Source organism: Monodon monoceros, unplaced genomic scaffold (assembly GCF_005190385.1).
Source record: "Monodon monoceros isolate NGI ecotype Baffin Bay Population unplaced genomic scaffold, NGI_Narwhal_1 Super_Scaffold_1, whole genome shotgun sequence".
NCBI classification, from domain to species: domain Eukaryota; kingdom Metazoa; phylum Chordata; class Mammalia; order Artiodactyla; family Monodontidae; genus Monodon; species Monodon monoceros.
The window spans coordinates 41,504,116-41,527,817 of record NW_021703765.1 but is presented as its reverse complement, the minus strand read 5'-3'; the positions used below and the strand labels follow the sequence as shown (position 1 = coordinate 41,527,817).

The 23,702-nt window shown below is 40.4% G+C and overlaps 2 protein-coding genes across 4 annotated transcripts in view; one reads left to right on the top strand and one right to left on the bottom strand.

Annotated features, from left to right (window-relative positions):
• The first annotated feature begins 301 nt into the window (after positions 1 to 301).
• TTR (transthyretin) lies at positions 302 to 6,675 on the top strand. Its single transcript, XM_029217940.1, has 4 exons — positions 302 to 375; positions 1,387 to 1,517; positions 5,120 to 5,255; positions 6,523 to 6,675. The coding sequence occupies exons 1-4, from the start codon at positions 307 to 309 to the stop codon at positions 6,673 to 6,675; spliced, it is 489 nt and encodes a 162-aa protein (XP_029073773.1). The 5' UTR covers positions 302 to 306.
• Positions 6,676 to 13,474: 6,799 nt separating this feature from the next.
• The window catches only part of B4GALT6 (beta-1,4-galactosyltransferase 6), a 65,638-nt gene continuing 55,410 nt past the window's right edge, over positions 13,475 to 23,702 (bottom strand). Inside the window, exons 6-9 of one of the 3 annotated variants that reach the window (XM_029234076.1) lie at positions 21,764 to 21,951; positions 18,455 to 18,577; positions 18,062 to 18,163; positions 13,475 to 13,637 (exon numbers count right to left, since the gene is read on the bottom strand). In XM_029234076.1, coding sequence (XP_029089909.1) covers positions 13,631 to 13,637; positions 18,062 to 18,163; positions 18,455 to 18,577; positions 21,764 to 21,951 — 420 coding nt within the window. In that variant the 3' untranslated portion in view covers positions 13,475 to 13,630. Of the gene's footprint in view, positions 13,638 to 16,428; positions 17,537 to 18,061; positions 18,164 to 18,454; positions 18,578 to 21,763; positions 21,952 to 23,702 lie in introns of those variants that run through there. The other 2 variants (XM_029234065.1, XM_029234059.1) reach the window with 2 other exon arrangements.

Genomic DNA, 23,702 nt, shown 5'->3' with positions numbered 1-23,702 from the left:
TGCTGCATCCAGCCACGCGTGGAGAAGAGTATTTTTGTTTTGATTGTTTTGTTTTGGTGATCTAGCTGGTCACATGACCTGTTAAGAATATTTCATCGAGCTAATGTTCTGACGCTCTAATCTGTCTAGGCAAGTTTCATATTTGTGTGGCTTACTTATTCTCCCTTTGTTAACTAAGTCAGTAGTCAGAATCAGCAGGTTTTGGAGTCAGGTTGGCAGGGCTCAGGAGGCTGGCTGGGGAGAAGTGAGTATAAAAGCCCGAAGCTGGGAGCAGCCCTTCTCAGAGACCCACCAGTCCTTGGCAGAATGGCTTCTTCCCGTCTGTTCCTCCTTTGCCTCGCTGGACTGGTATTTGTGTCTGAGGCTAGCCCTGTGGTGAGTGTTCGACTCTTTGAAGTCCTTTCATATGTCTCCTGTGGACGAAGTAGAAGGGACTCCTTCCTGCTTTGCCAACCAGCTTTTGTTAGTAGGGCCAGGGCACCCAGCATATATTTTTAAACATCATTGATTCAAACTTCAAAAACAATGAAATTCTGCAGAGCTCACTGAACTGGGGCTTGGATCCTGGGCGCTCTCCTTTATGGCTTTGCAGTGATGCCTCAATTTCCTCAGATAAATGGTAGAAATAAAGATCCGATACTCCAGAAGCTGTTACTATTGAGTTTTCAGAAGCTTGACATTTGGTAAAGTTGATTTCCCTTTAGCTAATCAAAAAGTATGTAGTGATTAACCTCTGAAAGGCTTGGCAGACAACGTTCTAGTCAGATATCTAACTCTTAAATCCTGAGAATTCCCTGGTGGCCCAGTGGTTAGGCCCCGGCCCTTTCACTGCTGCGGGCCCCGGGTTGACCCCTGGTTGGGGAACTAAGATCCCGCAAGCTATGCAGTACAGCCAAAAAGAAAAAGAAAAAGAATTCTTAAATCCCCTAGGAGAATTAACTAAAACTATAACAAGGGTCATGAAATCATCTGACATTATTTTACAGCAACTAGTAAGAGGGAATCACTACGGCAACAACTGAGTAAAATGCTCTCAGGAAAAACTATTTAGTCCTATGGCACAGTACATCTTTGCAGTAATTCCACTCAAATGACGAGGCTTACTGAAGCAACTGTTCTCAGAGGGCCTATTTGCTCCCTTCAAGTTCATTATACACGCCCCCGCTGGAGCACAGCATGTCCAGAGGCAGAAACCATTCCTTCTTTGGAGACAATCACGTCTTTGCTACACTGAGTGAGGGAAGCTCATTAACCATCAACACTTCCGTAGCGGGAAATGGGATTCGCGTGTCCTTTCTGCCTCGCTCCAAATCGAAGGCCACAAAGGACGCATCCTGTCACTCTGACCAACTTTGTTGACTTGTCACTTGTCTTCTCTCTGCCCAGGGCTCTGGTGAACCCAAGTGTCCTCTGATGGTCAAAGTCCTAGATGTGGTCCAGGGCATTCCTGCTGTGAACGTGGGCGTGAAAGTGTTCAAAAAGGCTGCTGACGAGAACTGGGAGCCGTTTGCCTCGGGGTGAGCTGCCCGGGGAACCCAGATGGAGGACTTGGTTATACCTTCCCGTTCCCCCGCCACTTGTTAGAGAGAGGGGCTCACATTGTTACCAGAAGGGGGGCCCCTTCCAGGGCCCGAGAGTGGGCTCTCATGTAACACTCGGAAATGAATTGTCCGAGGAGATGCACGTGCTGACAAAGCAAGAGAGTTTATTGGGAAGGGGCGCCCGGGTGGAGAGCAGCAGGGTAAGGGAACCCAGGAGGACTGCTCTGCCACGTGGCTCGCAGTCTCAGGGCTTATGGTGATGGGGTTAGTTTCCAGCTGTCTCTGGCCAATCATCTTGCTCGTGCCCATATTTGGTCTGACTCAGATCCTTCCTGGTGGCAGGCACATCTCTCTGCCAAGATGGATTCTAGCTCGAGGGTTTCTGGGAGGTCGGCAGGACCTATGGGCTGGCTTCTCCTCCCTCCTTTTGGCCCCTCTCGGGTTCTCCTGATTAGTTTTCTGAGGCAGTGCCGTGTTCCTTATCAGGACCTCCTGTTGTGAGACAACTCAGGCAAGCAGTTATTGTCGTACCTGGCCAAGGCGGGTGGTTTCGGTCAAAGGGTCCCTAACAACATCGTTCACTAAAGGTCCACCAAGTAAACTGAAAATGTGGGCAGAGGGAAGGTGGATTCTGAGAAGGATGCCCTCTTGCCTTGTTCAGCTGCAAGTGACCAGGATCCTGAACAGCATTCCGGGCGGCTTCCTACTCCCCCCTACACTTCACCATATTTTGGGGTCATGAGCCACATGAAAAGGGTGATGAAAACTATGAACTCCATGCCCAGAAAAATACACATATACACACATACAAAAATGTGTATATAATTTCAGGAATTCCAGATTCCTTGATGCCCTTGCATAACACTCCTTGTCTTGGAATGTTAGGAAAGATGTAGAATTTGTGTTGATTTATTAATGAAAGGAATGGAATCGAGGGGCTGCATGGGGGAGGTGACTGTCTGTAGTGTATCTGGATCATCCAGAGTCCAGGGCTGTTTGCTAGCAAACCCTGGTGGAGCATCTACTCTGTGAGGCTGGGGCTATCGAGCTCCATAAGAAAAGACACAGAAGAGAAAGACACATGATAGCAAGCACAGCCACAGATCAGCCTCACCATGCCCCACCGCTGGGAGCCCAAATGACTTCTCACATTCACCAGATGCTCTATAACTTTCACAGAGTTCTTCCACCTCCACTAGCAAGAGTTTCAAAGAAAAATGCACATTAGTAAAATCTAAACCAACCAACTAAAAGAATGAACAACAAAGAAACATTCAGTACCGAGCGATACTGCTAAGTGTTTCTGTCCCCTGAGAAGAGAGTTTCTGTGGGTTTTCAATGAATCCCAAGATGATTCTTGAAATAGAATTTTTTCTTTTCTTTTTTTTTTTTTACACATGATGATTCTTCATCCATCATTGGGAAGGTCATTTTCTTTAGTGTGGTTTCCACTGAGTTTTTATTTGTTAGTTCACTTATGTTTCTATAAAATGCCAAGAACACTGTGGAAATGCCACATTAAGAGAATATTCTAAGCACGAGACAGAATGGATGCCAAAAACATTCAGATGAAAATAAATAAATAAATAAATAAAATAAAAAGGCCAAAAAAAAAAACACATTCAGATGTTTGTGGGAATTTTTTTTCTGATGATAAGACAAAAAAGGGAAATCCAATATTTTCTTCCTGGCAAGGAAGAAAGGTGGGAAGCTAATGAACAGAGTCAATAAAGACAACTTCCATTTTTACCTGTCTTAGTTTTTGCTATCTAATGGAGAGTGATTTCTAACACCAGCCATTGAGCAGGTACTTACATGGAAACAGAAATTGCCTAGTTTAAAAACAAAAAGGAGTTACCTAGTATTTGTTGATGGCAAAGAGTCACCAAGGAGCTTAATCATATAAACAATGAAAAAGTCAGATATGGGTTTCTCCTTGTATTTTGGGGTCCCCATTATGTGTACAAACGATACCGCCTCTGGAAGATACCCTCACACAACAGGGGAGAGAAGTGAGGCCCCCAGGTTCCCCAAGGGAACCGCAGTCAGAGAAGCTTATGGCCACTTCCAGGGGCAGTTATGAACCTTCGCCCAAACACCAACCCTGAATCGTAATGACTCTTTTTTTTTTTTTTTAAATGTTAACTGTCTGGCAATTAGTCTGCTAAAACCTAAATTGGAACATGTAGACACAGAAGTACGTTGAAAAGATTTTTAGCTTTCGGGAAAGGAAACCCATTGCAATAAAACGTCAAACAGTCTTTTCAACTGACAGCAAGAACTCCTCTCAGTTTTCTACGTACGAACAAAATCCCGTCACATCAAATTATCCAACAAGTTAATAAAAACAAAATTTCCCGAAACTGCACATCATTTAAGTCCTCCAAATTAGCGGCAGTCAGCTCAATCTGCCCTTGGTGGTTCCTGGGGACTATGGACCCGTCGGTCAGGCTGGTTCTGCTGCAGGCTACCTGGGTGCCAGGTGGGCCCCAGGGAGGTCACAGCTTCAGTAACTGCCTTCCTGAGTGGCCTGGGCTGTCCCTCCTCCCCCACCATGATGCTTAGAGCTTCTTTGACCTTCCCACGCCTCACCCACAAGCCCCAAGTTAGCCCAGTTCAAATGCTCCCCTGAGTTTCTAGATGTTCCTCTATCTCCTGCCATTGGCCTGGAACCAGGGTTTTCATCTACAATTTCCCCCTCGAAACATTGAGGGGAAAAGACCCCTCGCTGGGGAAGCCGTTTACTTTCCTCCTTACTTTGTACTGTATGGGGAAGCGGCCAAAAATGTGTTTTTTGTTTATTAGTAATGGGTCCTGTTGGATTGAATGACTTAAGAATGTGTCTATTGCAATTAAAAGAGGTATTGTGTTTATATTAATGCTTTAAAGTTTGGTTACTCTGGAAGCATCAGTTTACAGGAGAGTAAATAGGTGATAGTGAATGCAATGAAGGATCCCACGTTAAAAGTGTACCTCTCTAGAAAACGTCACTGTGGTTTTTTGTTTTCTTTTCTTTTTCTTTATTGGAGTAAAATTGGTTTACAATGTTGTGTTAGTTTCTGCTGTACAATGAAGTGAATCAGCTATACGTATACATATATCCCCTCCCTCTTGGACCTCCCTCCCACCCCCCATCCCACCCACCTAGGTCGTCCCAGAGCACGGAGCTGAGCTCCCTGTGCTATACAGCAGGTTCCCACCAGCTACCTATTTTACATATGGTAGTGTATTTATGACACAAGGTAGTGTATTTATGCGTAATGACTTTTTTGAAGTGAAACCTCATAAGAGAAAAAAATCTACAATGAGCGTTTTGAAATATTCCTGACAAATTTCCTGTCAGTTAATTTTAGACAGTTACTAGAATTTTCCCTGTCCTGAACTAGTTGAGGAAAAAAAAAAATATATATATATATATATATACACACATATATATATAATCACATACACAAACTGCACTTATGTGTGTGCATGTGTGCGTGTGTGTGTGTGTGTGTGTGTGTGTGTGTGTGGTGTCACCTCAAAATGGCATTTATTCCCTCAATGCCTAACTTAACGTGGACTTTTGCACCTTCTAGGAAAACCAGTGAATTTGGGGAGCTCCATGGGCTCACAACAGATGAAAAACTTGTAGAAGGAATATACAAAGTAGAATTAGACACCAAATCCTACTGGAAGTCACTTGGCTTTTCCCCTTTCCATGAATATGCAGAGGTGAGTGGATGGATGCTTGTGTTGTTTTTTATTTTTTGTTTGTTTTCAATCCCAGGAAATGCACCGTTTGCACTTTGCACACCTTGGAAAAGTCGGAAGGAACGTACTGTACTAGCACAGCTTCCCTTTCCCATTTCTACAATCAAAAATCCACAAAACTCTGAAAAGCAAACTTTTTCTCTCTTTGATGATAACTGATTTAGTAACATGACCTGAACTTACAAGATACTCTTTAGAGATTTCATTCCTTCCACTGAATCCTATTGTTTGTCTGCTGAGGAAATATTAATATGTTGGATTATTAGGCAACCCTCCAGACCCCACTTAGGGTGTTATACAGCAAAAAATAAGTGCATCATTTTACTTCTCTAAAATCTGACAATTTTTTCATTCCAAAACACATCTGGCTTCCAGAGGTTTGGATAAGTGATTTCGGACAATGCATACAGGGACAGTAAATTCATAATAATAATAGCAACACAATAGATAACAGTTTTCAAGCATATGCCACCACTGTTTCTATATTTAACCTATGTAATCTTTGTAAACAACCCATTGGAGCCATTCCTATTATTATCCTTATTTTACAGGTGAAGAAAGTAAGGCACAGGGAAGTTAAATAACTTGTCAAGGTCACGGGGCCAGTAAGGGGAAGAGCAGTAATATTTACCACCAGGGCCCAGGCTGGGTTTAGCCTCAAGGTGTGCCTCAGCTTTCTTCCTGTGAGAAGTCACGCTAGAAAAAATGATAATAATAAAAATAAAGCCACATTTGTAACCCTTGTTTCACACTCTATTCCTCTGCCTATGAGGTAGTGGGAACCTCAGAGTTATCCACGGGCCCAATCTCCTTGCGTCTTCCTTGTCTGTAATAATTCCTTAAGTCGTGTTAAACAGATGGCTGCCGTGGAAATAGAATCCAGACATGTCGGTCAGCGTTAAAGATCAACTAATTATGTGAGCAATTAGGAGCTCTGTGATTTCCCTCGGTCAGGTTAGAGCCACCCTGATTTTTAGTGTGAATCTGCCAAAAAAAGAGAGAGACCTGATTATACAGGCGGGAGTAAAGAATCTGGTGGAAACGGCTGCGCAAGGCTCCAGCGGCTTAGCTGGCCAGCGTATTTGGAGTTTTGCCTTTTGCTCACACTGCTCCGGAAAACAAAATAAGAAAGTAAAACTAATTTCTTTGGACTTGGAGTGGTCTCTCTGTCTGTGACTCACATTTGCAGGCTCTGCTGAAAAGCAATCCGGTCTGTGTTCCCTCCTAGGTGGTCACAGCCGAGTCTGGCCACCGCCACTATACCATCATGGCCCTGCTCAGCCCCTGCACCTACTCCACCACGGCCCTCATCAGCGGCCCCAAGGAGTGCGGGGCACCTGCTTCGGTGGACCTGCAGGATGAGGGACAGGACTTCGTGTAACCAACAGCATTCCGTTTTTATTAAAGCAGGGCTTTCACTTTATAGGCTATGTTAGAAACTCGGGCAGACAATAAAACATTCCTATTAAAGCACTTCCCATTTCACCATTTGAACTTGCTTTTTTTTATTCCCCTGTTGTCCTCTCGAATAAAAAAAAAGAAACCAAATTTGACAGAAATGCAAAGGAACTCAAAGAACATCTCTGGCTGAACTCTGGGGGAAATCCAAATTTCCAACGTTTTCCAAGCTAAGCACATATTCGACCTCATCCGCAGCTATTAAAAACACACATTCTGAAAATGAGAGAGCTTTCTTTTCCTCTCACCTTTGGTGAATAGCAAAAGGCAAATTCTAAGGGTCCTCTTCTTTATTATGTGCATTTCCTTTAAGTGCTTCGCTGATTTCCAAGAGTAGCCCAGCTCCACCAGGACAGACTTACAGTGACTCAAGCCCTCTAATCCGGTTCAGAATGACCAGAGCCCACAGGCAGCTGACTGGGGGATGTGATCAGAGAACCCTCGCACCCCCAACTCACTTGGACTAACCCGAAATTCATGTACTGAGAGATTGCTGTACGCCAAGCATTCCTTTAGATGCTTTGAACCTAAATAAGATCCAGTGCCTGCGTATAAAGCGCTCACATTCTTTTAAGAAGATAACTATGTCAACGTGATTTGACAAGGGCTATGGCCCAAGGCACCATACCTTGGCAGGAGAGTGGGAAAGAGGGAGTAGCAAACAGCCTGGAGAAGTCAGAGAGGGACTCAGAATAAGTTGCACTTGTTTGAAATTTGACTCTTAGCCATTTATCTGGTAGAAAAGGAGGAGGTATTCTAAGTAAGGAGAGCAGAGATTGCAAGAGTAGGCCAAGGGAAAGAGCTTGATAAATTGAGAGAACAGATGGGGGATTAGAATATTGGATCGTAGTGGGTATTGAGGTGCACTAGGTTGTGCTACCGTAACAAACAACCCCAAATCTCTGTGCCTGAACACAAAGTTTATTTCTCATGAGTGCAAAGTCCAATGCAGAAGTTCATGTTCTGGTGACCCTCCACATGGAGGTGGCTTTCCTCCACATGGTGACTCAGGGCCCCAGTTTGATTTATTTTGTGGCTTCAAGGGACACCTAGTCAGCAGGCTGGAGGAAGAAATTATGGTATTAGCTGCCTCTGCACTGAAGTGTCACACATGATTCTCCCTGACATTTCACAGGCCAGAACTAGTCACACGGTCCCATTCAGATGCACTGAGCAATATGGTCCCCAGCTGAGAGTCATTTCCCAGAACAACTCTACAGTCTGGAAAAAAGCACTAATCTGTGTTGGTCAACAACCATCTCTGTCACAGTAGGGTTGGGAGTGGCGGGAAATGAGGCTGGAGTGGAGGCTGATGGCCCTGATGTCACCCTGATTTGGGGCTTCTACCCTCCAGAACTGAGAGAACCATGTGTCTCTGCCTTCATATGGCTGCCTTCTTACTGGATTATAATCTCATCTTTTATTTTTTAAATATACATTTTATTGTGGTAAAAAACACATACAATTTATCATCTTAACCATTTTTAAGTGTTCAGTTTGTAGTGCTAAGTATTCTCACATTATTGTGAAACAGATCTCCAGAACTTTTTCATCTTGCAAATCTGAAACTCTATACCCATTAAACAACAACTCCCCTTTGCCCCCTCCACATGGCCCCTGGGGACTACCATTCTGTCTTCTGTGTCTATGAATTTGACTACTTTAGATCCTCATATAAGTAGAATCAAACAGTATTTGTCTTTTTGTGACAAGTGTGACCTCATTTTAACCAATTACATCTCCCATGACCCCATTTCAAAATAAAATCACATTCTGAGGTACTGGAGGTTAGGACTTAAACATATATTTTGAGGGGGGACACAATTTAACTCATAACACTTGTCTTTCATGACACTGACACTTTTGAACAGTACTGATATCCGTTATTTTGGAGAACCACCCTCAGTCTGGACTCACCTGGCATTTTTTCAGGATTGGACTGAAATTATTGTTTTTGGTAAGAATACCACAGAAGTGATATCAGTGTTCATCTGAGTGCGTTATAGTTAGGAATTGATGTTGTCAATACGTCATATTCTATGCCCCGTTTTTGATCAACAGAAAGTCAGCACGTATTGTGCTGGTGTGGGTGGGAAGGAAATATCTCATAGCAGCAAGAAAGAGGAGACAGAGAGGAAGAACCCTGGAACCTGGAAACACAGCCATGACGTTGTTGTTGTAGCTTTATAGGCCGGTGATGAAAACAAGATTCAACAAATGGAGAGAAGACAGTGTGTCAGTACTCTCCAGCCCCAATCCACCCGGAACACGTGTGTAGCTGAACCGGTTGGACTTACTACTCATCCCGGCAAGAGAGAACACACAACACTCTCACTAAGACAGTATTAGATAGACCCTATCACAGGGTTTGGGCTTTGCTTGGGTGGCTTGGGGGAGAGTCTAAGAAAGTGGGACTCCGCTCTCTAGACTGGACGCCATCAGAAAGTGGGGACAATTCTATGACTGAGATCTCAACAGTTCATCTGTAGGGAAGGCAGACCAGAGCAGACACAAAGCTGTGACTGGTAAAGCAGAAATAGTTTCTCCTTTTAGTGAAAAGGGAGGTTTGGGATTTTGTGGGTTTCAGCGATTTCTCTTTTTTCTTGCTTTGTCGTGGTCTTAGACCGACATTGTTTGATGTTCTGTGAGACTGTCGTATCCAACAGAGCAACGATGGCCCAAACTAGCTTGTAATAAACTTGAGGCCAGTTCCCGAATGCCAGCAGCTGCTTTCCCACCCTCTTCCTCAATGTCTATAGAGCTGTTGAGAACAAAAAATCAGAAAATAGTGGTGATAGCTTTGCTGTGAAAGGGGAGAGAATTAGAGGAGTCCATGAAGTTTTAGGCATCAATCGGTCCTGGCCAGCAGATTAAACGGACCACCCAGTCACTGAGCTCGGGAATGTGGGCAGAGGGCAGATTTGTAGTCAGCGATGGGTGAGTTCAATTTTAGCCACAGTGAGCTTGAAGTCATCAAGCCAGTTTTCAATCTCATACCTTGGAAGTCAGCATTGTGTGTACACATACAGGCAGAGAACAAAACTCACTAATATTAAAATACCTCCTGAAACATTTGGATAGCACCTGCCAAACAAGGAAATTTAGGGTGTTTATGCCTTAACCTGTATTTTGTTCACAAAGGTGACACTTCTAAGAACTTTTCTCACCCAAACCCTCAGTCTTATGACCATTCCTTCCTTTTACTTCTCATTTCAGAGAACACAACACTCCCACCCCTGCTTCAGCCCCACGACTTTTTCCTGCCTTTCAAAATGGAAATAAGCTCAGAATCAATTCCATTTTCCTAGCTTCCCATTCCCTGTGGGTTAGGACTGCCCCAGTTAATTTAAAGCCAAGGCAGATGGTAATTCATCTTTGGCAATCAGTGCAAATGCTGAAGGTCTGTTCCGGAATCACTGTCAGCCAGCAAGGAGAGAGGGGTTACCTGCAGCTGCTTAAACAAACACTGAGATGTGGAGCTTCCCCAGGGGCTCAGCAGTCACCCACCCACTGCCGCTGCCACTAATGTCACTCCCCGGGAGGCTGAAGGTTGGGAAACTGCGTATACGGCAGGAATGCAACGGTGGGCTTGGGAGAGAACACTGGGGCTGGAACAAGCCCTGGCAGCTGCCCAAATGAGGACTCACGCTGAGCTGAGTGGACACCACTCGACAGCCTTCCTCAGGAGAGTGATTTGGAAAATACCCTGGAATATATTTCCAAGTATGTGGAGGACAGTCCCTAGCACATAGTCAGTGCTCAGTAAATATTTGCCAAAGGAATGAATGGAAAGGGTGGATCCGGGTAGGCAAATAGTTCTCATCTGAGCCCTTAAAGTCTCTGGGGTTTTACCAGGGTGTTTTTCCCTCTCATATAGACGTGTGAGAAATGGCACCATGGAATGGACCAGTTTGCTGGGAAACACTAAAAGACTACCAGCTCCTGGGAGTAACCTCGTTCAAATATTCAGTTTCAGGATCTGCACGCTTGGATTGATTTCAAGAACTCAGTCACCGAGAATGTCTACCATAAAATCAGTCAATTTAAAATGTCCCATTGGGGGCCTGGCTAGCTCAGTTGGTATAGCGTGAGACTCTTAAAGTTGCCACTGCCTAGGCCCAGGGCCAAAAGAAAAAAGGGTTCCTTTACTCAAAACTACAACTAAAGCCTACTGAGTGGATTTTGCCTCATTGTCTTGAAAGGCAGAGAAGCTCTGCTATTCCAGGCCTCCCCACAGAGTAGCAGCATGGGATGGGGGTCCTGCCTGGGGCCGACACTGCAGGGGGGTCGGAGCCCTGCATGGAAGTTGGGGCCTTGACAGGAGTCAAGACCCTTCCTGTCTGGACTTCCTCTGTGCAGATGCAAATACCAGAAGCCTACCAGAAGATTCCGAAAGGTGGGGTAAGGCAGACCAACTGCCCAAGGACACAGAGACTCGAGGAACAACCCAGCCATGAGTCCCGGGAGTTCTTTTCTTGCCTCTTTGATATCCCAGCCTGGGTGCTAGAGAGGTCAGCAACCAGAAATGTCCATAACTGACCCAAAGAGAAAAAGCCCCTCAAGAAATGCCTGCTCTCCACATCCTGAGAACCTAGAAGGGTGCAGACCAGCAGGCACCGTTCAACCATACTGTCTATTCTCCAGAAGGGCACCCTAAGAATAGCCAGGGCCTTTCCCACCCCCACTGAGGAGCAGTGGTGGCCAAACCCTATCGCCCCACCCACTCCCCGCCCCCATCTCCTCTGTGGTGTTGAGCCTGTGGGTGGAACTCTGGGAACTCCCCTCGTTTATGTGGCCTGAGACTTTTGCCCCTTTTTCTGTTGGGTTTCCAAGTAGGTTATAAGATAGACAGAGGAAAAGAGGTGAGGTTGGCTCCCATGAGAAGCCCTTGGCGAGCATCTCCCTTACTTGGCTCTAGCCTCCTTGGGGGAAGGAACCGGGTCTTAAGTCACTCTCACGCCACCAGAACAGCCCAGTGCCTGAGACACAGCAGGTGCTTAATAAATGCCCTATAATATTGGGGTTGGAGAGACTAGAGACCAGCCTGCCAGAAGCTGCTAGACAGGCTGAAAGACTGCATAATTATCCTATACAAAATGACATTTATACAAGGTCAAGGGATAATGGAATAATGTGGGGCAAATCTGGTTACCCATAGTGACCCTGTTCTGCCTGAACGAAAGCACTCATGGGATTTCACTAAGACTCCAGGGAAACTAACAGCCATCATGATGTTTCCTGATTCTAACAATGGTGGTGGTAGAAGAAGAAAGGAGAAGAGCAGGTGAAGGAATGGAAGAAGGGGAGGAAGGACTGTGTAAAAGAAGTTGAATCCTTGGAAATGAACTAAATATGCTTTAAAATCCACCTCAGATGGAAATGATGTCCCAGAGGTAAATGAACACCTTCTCCTTGATAAATCAAGCAGGTGTTTTCAGGATCTGCTCTCAAACTCTTTCATCACAGTATCTGTGCCTTGTGACAACATTTATTTTGTGGTATCATTCTTAAAATATGACGCAAGACAATTGGCATGAAAGAAAAACTTGTCACTAAAGCCGAAAACTGACTTAATATAAGCCAAGCTTCTGCTCAAGAGTCCAGCACTGTGCTAAGTGCTCTATTAGAATTAGCTGCTTTAACCATCCGAACAATCCTCAGGTAGTTCCCATCGTCCTCCACTGAGAGACCAAGAAATTGAGGACCACAGAGGTTTAAAATTTTGCTCTAATTTCACAGCCAATAATAGGGAATCTGTGAATTCAAACTCAGATCAGTCTGCTCCAGAGCCTTTGCTTATAACTACCACCTTCCACACAGTTCTACTAAGGATTAACCGCAAATACTCAAGGTCTGTTGCAGAAAAGCACTGATCTCAACTATCCTTCTGAAGTGTAGTGTTTCCAGCTGAGAAATATTCTGCACGGGGAGAAAAGCTGCTCCTTCAGGATGCTCTGTTGGCTCTTTAATATTGCATGAGTGAAATATAAAACTGAGTTTGCAGAGGGCACAAAGGAGCAGCTCATTTGATAGGATGTGGGTTTTCAGGTGTTTCCACGCTCAGTTTTACCCACAGAGGACAGTAAACTCCTTGAGGGTAGGCAATGTCTGATGCTTCTTGGAGATCCTCCAGAGCACAGACTTCAACTAATGGAGTTGGGAAGGTTAAATTAACAATGGAATTCAGGCCCACCAAAATATGTTGTAGGAGTGTGCTGAGAAAAATACAAGTTTTATTTTTCAACCCATATATTTTTCTTTTAATTGTAGTATAATTTTGAGTGATATAGCACTATCTTTTCTGAAGTCACTTAAATCAATAGCAATAGAGTACTCCTTAATAAACGCCTTTTCTAAATAAAACAATTTTGGTCCAGGATATCTCCACAGCCTTAAATCCATACAAGGAGAAACTTTTTTTTTCTTTTGCATCTTTACGAAATGATGGGTGTTTAATCATATCATTATGCTGTACACCTTAAACTCAGACAGTGCTGTATGTCAATTATATCTCAATAAAACTGGAAGAAAAAAATAAAGACAACAAAAAAATTATAAAACCATTAAATTAAGTTGGCATGACTCATCAGAAGATACATTAATACCATAGGTAGGCACCTGGGGCAGACTAAGAGAACTCCGTTTTATGGCTTTGCATGACTACATGATTATGACTTAATGATTGGCTTTATTTGTGATATATAGTGGACAATATTCTGGTAGCTCGTACTACACATGCAGATTAATAATACTGAGAATTCATCACACAAATAATTAAAGTTGATAAAAGTCATAATCTCACCATCTAGTCCCAAACGCAAATCTAGTCTTGAGGTATTTTTGAGATTTGACTGTTTGCCTTAAAGATATTCAGACTCCTAATACCTGAAAAACAAGAAGGGAATTGCCCACAACACACCAGCTTAGTTTACTGAAGTTGTGCAGGGAGAAGAAAGTTATGCTAAAAATGACTTCTTAAATATTCATTTTGATACAGTAGATTACTAATTGCATTGATGAAAAATATTTAAATGTCACGGTGTCTCCTCTGAGGTCCAAGCTATGAGGTGATCTCTAAATGTATTTAACAGACACTGTTGCAAAGGCATATGTGATCACCTTATACTCATGGTGTAATCCTAGTGCAACCAAGGTATTCACCAGCAATTCACCTGGAATTCAGGAAGACAAACACAACAAAGCCCCAGATAACCCAAAAAAAGTTCCCGAGAGAAAATAATTACATCATCACACCAGGTCTTTAGAACATTATATTTCATAAAAGACAATGATAAAAAAGTACAAACATTTCCATGAGAAGCAAAAAAAAAAAGAAAAAAAATGAGAGTACAAGAAATTACTAGCATTTATTTCAGTGCATTTATATAGAAGCCTTTCAGGTCTTAATAAATAAAATAATCTTAAGTACACTTCCTTTTTCTGATAAACTCTATGACCATTTTAGTTCTCTCATTGGCATATTTGCAAATAAAAGATAATAAATCTAGAGTACCAGTATTTGTCTGAAAAGTACACAACGAAATACAACAGAGATAAGCAAAGGCCAAATAAAATGACACAAAGTCTGGTTTCACGTGTACAGAGCTTCCAAAAGAAGAATATTGTATTGGATATTTTCCCATTTTGTTTTAAAATGGATATCAACCTCTTGGCTGGGAAAGGAGAATAAGCAAGCTTTAATACATACTTTTGTATTTACATAATATTGCAAATAAGGTTTTCTTACTGAACACCTTTTCACAAAATACAAACAGAAATTTATAATTAGAGTTAAAAAAATATTCATTAAACCCCAGTTTTGGCAAAGACTTAAATGACCATCTCCACTGTGAATGAGACATAATGTTACAGCAAATGTGTACACTTTTTCCTTTTCTTTTCTACAAACAGGCCCATTAATCATTACTACTTTCTCTAGTTGAAAGGCACTATATAAGTTTCCCAGTAGGGCCATAAGGAGCTCATAACTATGTCCACATATATACGTTTCTTGACTTTGAGACTAAGAAATACAACACATAAGTTATCAGAGGATGTTTTCATAATTTTAGAAAGGTTTCAACTTGCTTGACTTGATTTGTTTAGAAATGAAATATTTTTTCTGTAGACATACCTAGCATTGCAACTGATAGAGTAGGTAATCAATACATGTTCACTAATAAATCAACCAAACTATAAAGATAGTTTGCATTTGCAATCTATTTGTTAATTTTTATGGAATACAGTTATTTTTATACAATGAAGATAACTGGGCAAAGCTATGTCACTTATATGCAAACATATAAAAGTTACTATTTATAGGCAACAATCAATTTGAGGTCTGCACTTAAAAAGAAAATAAAAACAAACAAAAGACAAAAAGCAAACTACTGAGATGGCTTTCAAAGGATGACACACCGTATTCAAAACGGAAAATAGCGGAATATTCATGGCCCACTCCTAAAACAAAAATTACTACTAGACTTAATCCAAGAAAATAAGACAAATACTAGTAGAACGGAGTTCTCTTGAAACTATAAAAATGTGTATCAAAATGAGAAGATTCCAAAATGTGGGCAGCTCCATATTAAAAATATGTTTTCCTAATAAGACTCAGAAACAGCCCTAATTTCCCCCATGACTAAAATATTTAAGTATTATTGGGTTAATTATGCTCCTATGCCCCTAGTATCTTGTTAGTGATCAACAAATGTTAACTTTCCCAACCTACTTTCTTTCATTTCATCAAATTAAAAAATTACACTGGCTATGAGAGACAGAAAGTGAATAGATACACAGTTTAAGAACAAATACCTTGCTTTTCAGAAGGTTTGATTTTTCATTATTCTGAGTTACCAGCAAAGAAATGAAAAACAAATATTTTGGAAATATTTCTAAGAAATAAATGCAGAAAAATTCTGCTTGGTATCATAACCAAGAGCTACCAGTTTTCTCAAAGTGTAAGAATTTCAGTTATTTTATGATTTGGTTTGTGGTCATTTGTGTTCCTAGTATTTGCCATAGAAAATGACAACTTCAAAATTAAATTTACAACCTGAGAGATAAATAACCATATTTCTGTGTTAGATGAATAATCCATTTCTATTGTTCCTCATGTTGTTGAAGATTCACTTTATAGATATTTAATTTTTTGTTTTAAATTTGTGAAAATATCTTAAGATATTTTAAAGAATCTTTGGTTAGCCATAGTTGATAATTTTCAAAGTAAAGACACTGTTTGGTTTTGCTATGAAAATGTCATCCGAATTTAAGAGTAAGTAATATACTTGATGTCAGGTAGAGAAACCTGTTTTTAGAGAAGTGTCTTATTAACACCAATGCATTTAAATAACTGATAATGTATTTTAATATAATTCTATTAATTTATGCTTTTGTGAGGAAATTAACACCAGAGATGTGATATCTTAAAGGTGAAAAAAATACATGTAGTTTGAATGAAACTGGCCAACATTAAAAAGGATCCCTTCCAAACTTGAAATCCTATGAGTCTAATAATCAAACAAAATTTGTTTTTATCTACTAAGCACTTATCTTCATAAAAATAGAACAATTAATTTCTTACCTAATAGTATAATTCATTTGTATATTATAAATACTACTGGGTTTTCCATAACTCAATCTTTTACAAAACTGTTTTGCTTTTTTTAAATGAAGATTTTTTTTTTTGGCTCTTCTGAACTAGAAATAATAAAAGCGCTGCTCACTATGAATTCAAAAAAAATACAGTGTACAACCACACGCAACCTTGGGAACATTTTTTGAGGCACAGAATCCCTGACACTTACACCAGAGGTACATGAGAGACGTTTAACATAAAGAGGTCCTTTATATCATGTCACATCATAACTTTTAAGATTTTCTTGGTAATACTCATGCAATATACACAAACAATATGGTTGCGGTTTAGCAAAATCCGATGAGATTGCAAGCAAGGGGAAAAAAAGAGGTAATCCTCCGTAGGAAGAAAAGCTAAGTCCCTTCTTCTTACCCTTTAAAACCCTAAGGAAGCTGTGACTTCGTCCACACAAAAAGCTGACGGTATAAAGCTCAAAACTAGTATAACAGTGTACTGTATTAGCTGGCTGTCAATTACTGACAGTTCCTTCATTTCACACAAGGTTAACCTTTGTTTAGTGACATAAATTTACATTGTTTTATTCCATGCAAATAAAAAAATGTTTATAAAAGTCCCATAAAGGCATAACCCATTACATGCAAAACTGCCAACACATCTTGTTTCTCAACAATTTGAACACATTAATTTATATCACATATGTACAAAATATGTTTAAATGGAAATAAAGCATTCTCTTGAATTAAACTATAGATTTTAGTATAAAAATTTTCTCTTTGTAGGGAGCTCTCTTGACTGCCAGACTTAAGCAACAGCATCTGGTCTCTGCAGTGCTTGCCATGGGGTGTGTCTCAGGATAGAGGATGGGTGGGTGGAAGAAGGGTGACTGTATACAATCCCACAAGTAAACACTGAGAACACAGGCTCTTCTTCTCACCACCCAGGGCACTGTGACACATCCATTCACTGACCTCCATTAAGAGTGCACTCCAAGTTCCCGATCCAGCATTGTGGTCTATCTTGCCATGAGAGCTACTTCTTTTAATAGTCTTCAATTGGAGCTAACTCTGGCATGAGGTTTACAGATATATTTGTATACAACCTATCAACCAGTATTTTTGGCGTATATACTAAATTGTTCAACCCATCGATGTACTGGCGCTCTTTTGAGTATCTTAGTAATTTATACCTATAGCATTAGAGAAAAAAATTAAAAGTAACAGAAACATGTTTGAAAAGAAAAATTGATGAGGAATACGCTCAAGGTCATTCTTATCATTAAACCACTTAAAGCTCTTTAAAATTTTTGGTTCTTACGCATAATTAAAAATCTTTCTAGACCATTATTCTAAATTAACATTTTTACTAGTCTTAAAATGCTACCTGAAAAAACGTTATTTTGCACTCTTACACATTAGATATCCTTAAGAAATAAAATGCATTACGCTTTATGTTAAGGAAACATTTTTACATAAATAATTAACTGGGCTCTTTAATATTACATGAATACATATATGTGTGTGTGTATGTAGGTATATGTATATGTATATCTCTTCAAAACAAGCACAAAATGCTCTACTTTTATAAACAAAAATGATATCGACAGAAAATCCCCTTCAGAAGTTTTTTGTGGGGAGTGCAATGCATTTTTTATAAATCTTTCATAATTAAATAATTTTGAAACCTTGATATCTAAAGATGATATTAAACTTACCGTCCTAAGAACTGGACTTCACCTCGATGGTGATGAGGGATAGACTTGTATTTTCCCAGGTCCCCTTCTGGTCTTGTTACATTATATCCAGCATAGTGAACCCTACAACACAACATACAGAAATGAAAATACATTAAGAAATAAAATCTAACATAAAAATAGATTATGTGAGTTCAATTTAAAATGCAAAAGAATGCTCTAATGTACACGCTGTCAGTAATTTCAAAAGGATACTACTCTCAATAAAAAAGGGAGAAACACAACGCAGGATTTAGGAACCTCAAAAATTTTCCACCCCAAAGAATCCTTTCCTGGAATAGAAAAGTATAGTTTACTTAATAGAAAGGAAATTTATAGAAATTCCATTATTAAGCAATTTGTACCTCAACATACCTATTCCAGAGGTCATCATCTTCTCCTCCCCATCCCCAGAAGGCATTAGGAAAACCATTGATCTTTCTGAACTGTTCCACTGTCAGTCCACTTACACCGCCAAAAAACTCTTTATAAGGAAGACTAAAAAAGAAAGCAGAATATAGCATTCTAAAAATGAAATCAAAACTGTTTGCCATATGAAATCGAGTTTTCAGTCTTTTACATGCTTTGCAAAATATACCCCTACTTCCATATAAACAATTATGTTGATTAAATCATATTCTGGGAAAAGTAAAGTACATCAAGAAACAAAACATCTTTACACTCTAGTGAAACAAGTACATCTAACTGTGTTACGCAAAACACTTGTGGTAACTGAAATTTAATATTGAGTATTGTTACTTTATAAGACTCAAAACCTAGGGTTCAAAAATGGTCTACTTTCACACCAAAACTAGACTTGATCAATAGCTGCTAAGGCAATGTTAGATGTTACTAAACTAATTTCCTAAATTAATTGATCTTAATTTATTAAATACATTATTTATCATATGGACTAGGATAAATATAAATTAGTAAAAACAAGTCTTGCATTTAATTTTGAAAAAACTACCTGCCTATTCCTGTAATGATCTTCTCTCTTTGGACTACACTCCCAAAATATTCATGGATATTTACAAATATATTTATTTTTAATGCACTAATAGTTAGAAGAATGACAATTTTTTGAGATGTAATTGACCCTGTATTAGTTTCAGGTGTACAACATAATGATTTGATATATGTATATATTGCAAAACGATTACCACAATGTGTCTGGTTAACATCCATCACCATGCATAGCTACTTTTTTCTCATGATGAGAGCTTTCAAGAGCTATTCTCTTAGCAACTCTCAAGTATACAGTACAGTATTTGTTACCTAGAGTCACCTCATTATACATTACATCCCAGGACTTGTCTTATAACTAGAATTTTGTACCTGTTGATCCCCTTCATCCACCCCCAACCCCTGCCTCTGGCAACCAAAATCTGTTCTCTTTATCTACAAGTTCGGGTTTTTTTTTTTTTTCGATTCTGCATATAAGTGAGATCATACAGTACTTGCCTTTCTCTGAGAAATGACTATATTTTTAAATCTGGATTTTATTTTCCTTACCTTTCTCTAACTCATCCTCCATGGAATTTGTCAAAGTTGTTTGTTTAGAAACAGACAGGTTTTCTGATGTTGAGGCAGCATCCCTAGACTTGCAGTCCTGAATAAATTCCTGTGGCCCTAAATGTGCTACTGGGGAGCCACGTGCCAGAGCCCCTGAATGGACGAGGCCAATGTGGAGGAACAGCAGAGAAAACATGACCACACGCAGCCTCTGAAAATCACACTGAGGGAAGTCTGGCCAGGACTAAAGCAAAGCTGCCTCAGAGGAAGAGAGAGGGCAGATTTCACTTTTTTGTTGGAAGGACTCTGGATTCACTCTCTGCAGGGAGGAAGTGCTGTGTGCCAGCGGGGACCTTGTGTGGCCACAGAAGATGAGAGAGGCAGCTCCCACAGAGAACTCCAGGCTGCAGGACAAAGCAATCCTGGTCCCACACTGGGCCAAAGGCACCCCAAGACAGTAACAGCAATACTGACCCCAAAGTCTACCACGGTGTCCCAGGGTACCTCACGAGGCTTGCACTGGGGAAGTTAGATTCTAGTTATGATACCAGTTGGGGTCCAATAGGGCCAATAAGCTCTCATGGCACCACTGTGTTTCCCAAATCAGTTGCATTATGCTTGCCCAGGCTAGTGGTTTGGGAGAAACCTGAAATCAGTAGATAGGTAAAGATGGATAAGTGTGTGTGTGTGTGTTCACTGACATGTATAAATTGCCAAGCACGTTAATTCCATTTAGTGTTCTGCTTAAAAGCAGAAACAATCAACTGCACTATACCCAGAATAGAAAAAGATTAGATAAAATGAAGGTGTAATAGATAAAGAACAGAAAACGGAAGCCTGGCAAACACAAATCTAGTAGTGTTTACCTGACACTGTCCAAAGGGAGAGAGACACTGCTCTGGGGACCTGAGCTTTCTGGTCAGCAGCCTTCACGGCGTGGGCACCACTGTGGGCAGGGACACCTCATCACACTTCAGCCCATGCACTGTCCGGCCCGTTCCCTGCTCTGCTGCCATTCTCTCTAATTTCTATTCCAACTTCCAAGATACCCTATGCACCCTGGGATTAGTCTAGGTAGATATGAGTATTTTACTGATTAGAAATTAATATTTTCAAATAAAAAATTAATTTAGAATCCCTAGTTTATATAACATTTATGATATCTTTTAGTAAAAATCAATTATGCTAAATTTAATTTGACTCTAGTGGGCTGACTAAAATTGAGTTTCTAGAAGTGCTAAGAATCAGATCCTGAACCTGGATGACCTTCCCAAGGTAACACCAGACTTGGCTTTCAGATACTATGGTAATAAGGAAAAGGTTTTCTAATGATTAACAACCAGTCTAAAAAAAGACAAAAAACAAAAAAAAGGCACTCTTCCTGTTTCAGTGCTAATTCACCTGGTCTCATCACTGAGACTTTTTGCTTCTCTAACTCGACAGGTGAGGCAGCAGGCAAAACAGTGATGAAGGCAACACCTCCCCTGCTCCAGGCTATTTTCTCTCCTCTCCACTTCCATGAGTCAATGAAAACTGTGATCTCTTTCCCAAATTAGACCTTTAATGTCAATTTAAGTCACTGTCACAGCTCCGATGACAGTATCATTTCAAGGCATCTCCAGTCAGAGAACGAAAAGGTGTTTCTTCTTATTAAAGGCAGGTCAAGAATCCATAGCTTAGGAAGAAGAAAATATACTGCAGAAGAGCGGGCCTTCACTGCACAGGAACAACCCTGGGGGAGGGAAGAGAGGGGAGCCAACCTGTGCTGTGCTCCTACCTGGGGCAGCCCAGCGCCTGGGATCTCGCAGAACCTGTGGATGGGCTCTAGTGCTCCCTGAACAAGGAAACCAATGTTCAGAGATCCAAGTCCTAAGATGCAAATCCAAGCCCTCTAACTGCTAAGCGTGAAAATCAGAAGTTAGGTCCACATTTCCTTGACCGTAGAAACCAGGCTCTATTTCCCACCACCCCACGCTGAAACCTGTGTGTGAGGAAGCGACTGGATGGACCACAAGCGACCCTACACCCCGGCTCCCTGCGAGGAAGGGCTGGAGTTAAAGATACTCTCTAGGCTCTTGAGCCCTCTCAGATCTAGGCACATAACGCTGCTACCATTTCAATGATATGATTTTGCAGGTGTGCTGCAAAAGAAGAGTGTACATTACTTACATATACATGTATTTATCCAGCTTGGCTGCAAAGTGACGTGGCATTTCTCCACATCCGTAATAGTTTCGGTCATTTTCAGGTAGATGATCCACATCGTGGAAGATTACACAGTCCCAGACACTGTCTTTCATTGCCTCTTTGAAGCCCACATTGAAGAGCATTGCGCGGTTAAAAGGCTGTGTGCCAGTCTTCACAAAGAGAAAAACAGAAATGTACTCAGGCTTTGCCATGACTTCTTTCTATACCTTTATAACTTGTTGAATCATGGTCAAATGCTAATAATAAATACACACAAACCAAACGGATAAAATAATAAACATGTTTCAGGATTTTCAAATATACTATTTAAATTATTACATAATTTTATACTTTGGTAACACACAAGAAAACACCGTTATTATAAGGGCCACTGGTAGATCATCAACTTTATATAATGATATAATTCATGTTTCTGTTTTACTTCAAATGTATCAGGATATAGATTATTTATGACCAGGAAAAAAAATAAAGCCATTGAAAATAATATAAGTTGTATTTTTTAGCAAAGTTTCCATATGGTGCCCAGACTAAAAGAAGCAGGAAACAAAGTGACTCAAGAAGCAGTAACCCTTCTCTTACTTAACAAGGCCAGGGAGGGCTAACTTTGCATTACTAATGCTTGTAATAGAGACAAAGGCATTCTCAGAGACAAAAACAATTGGAACTTATTACACAAAACCCAATTTCCTTTATTATAACCATTTTCCTTTATTACTAGGGAAAATAAAGTGTCCAGACAACAATTTCTATTCTTATTATGCTTGTTTATGATAAAGACCAAGAGCATCTGAAGGGACCAAAGAAAGTGGGAACTTATTACACAGAACCCAGCTTCCTATATAATGACCACTTCCCTTTACTTACGAGGAAAATTATATTAAGGTGCATTGGCAATAAACGGTTTCATGCTACAGCTAAAGAAAATTAAAGAGCAATTTACCTATGCCTTGGCAATATTTCTCAAAATCATTTCCAAAACATAAAACAAAAAATGATTATGAAAGAAGTGAATGAGATGCACAATGCAGTCATCACCAGAGTGAGCCCTCAAAAGTGAAAAATAACTAATTTTTAGTCCTGGGTCCTGCACTAACTTGAGGTAATAGAAATCACTTTACTTTTTACAGCTTTTCCTCACCAATGAAATGGAGAGAATAAAAAGGAAAGGCAGTTAAATTATAATATTATTACTGGTACATCACCAGTTTGAACAAATGACTTTCCTTTAAGATTTAAAAAACTGTTTTTATTAAATGTGGACATACTACTTAATGGCTTATAATAAAAATAAGAAGTTTTATGTCTAACCCACCTTCATCTTCCAAAAGCAATACATTTACACACCTCTAGTAGTTTATTCTGGTACTTATCTCCTCATTTCAAGGTAATGAAAGTTTTGATATCCCCTTGCCTCATTAACTTTTTAGACACTACTGATTTCTTACCATGGTCATTGAGGGTTTATACCCCCCCATTCACTGTCCCTCTATCCATTCTCCCAACAGAGTTATGTCATAATTTTTTGTTAAGTCAATGGTATTTGCATTATTATGACTGTATATATATGACTGTTGAGTAAATTATGATTCTGTTTTCTTTCTCAAACTGAGATTCATAACTGTCTTCTGTTTTCTTACTTTTCTATATAACTAGTATTACTTTGTACAAAAGCCCCAGCAGGCATGCCCTGTATTTTTTAATAACTGATGCAATCATTGAAACACATCAAACCATTTATCGATTCCTCCTCCACCCGCCCCCCAAGCCCAACTCCAGCTGCCACAGCCCTTGCGTCTTGCTCCAGTCTTGACTGGTCTGACCATGTGCAACTATCATCCTGGGCCTCCTCTTCATTCCCTACATCATCGGTGTCCTTTACTTGGCTCTCTCAATTTGCTGA

What these genes read in the sequence shown, in the direction of transcription:
- TTR (XM_029217940.1), top strand. Translation starts at nt 307, where the DNA reads ATGGCTTCTTCCCGTCTGTTCCTCCTTTGCCTCGCTGGACTGGTATTT. An exon ending in TGTCTGAGGCTAGCCCTGTG is followed by an intron (nt 376 to 1,386) that starts GTGAGTGTTCGA and finishes CTCTCTGCCCAG; the next exon opens with GGCTCTGGTGAACCCAAGTG. An exon ending in CTTTCCATGAATATGCAGAG is followed by an intron (nt 5,256 to 6,522) that starts GTGAGTGGATGG and finishes GTTCCCTCCTAG; the next exon opens with GTGGTCACAGCCGAGTCTGG.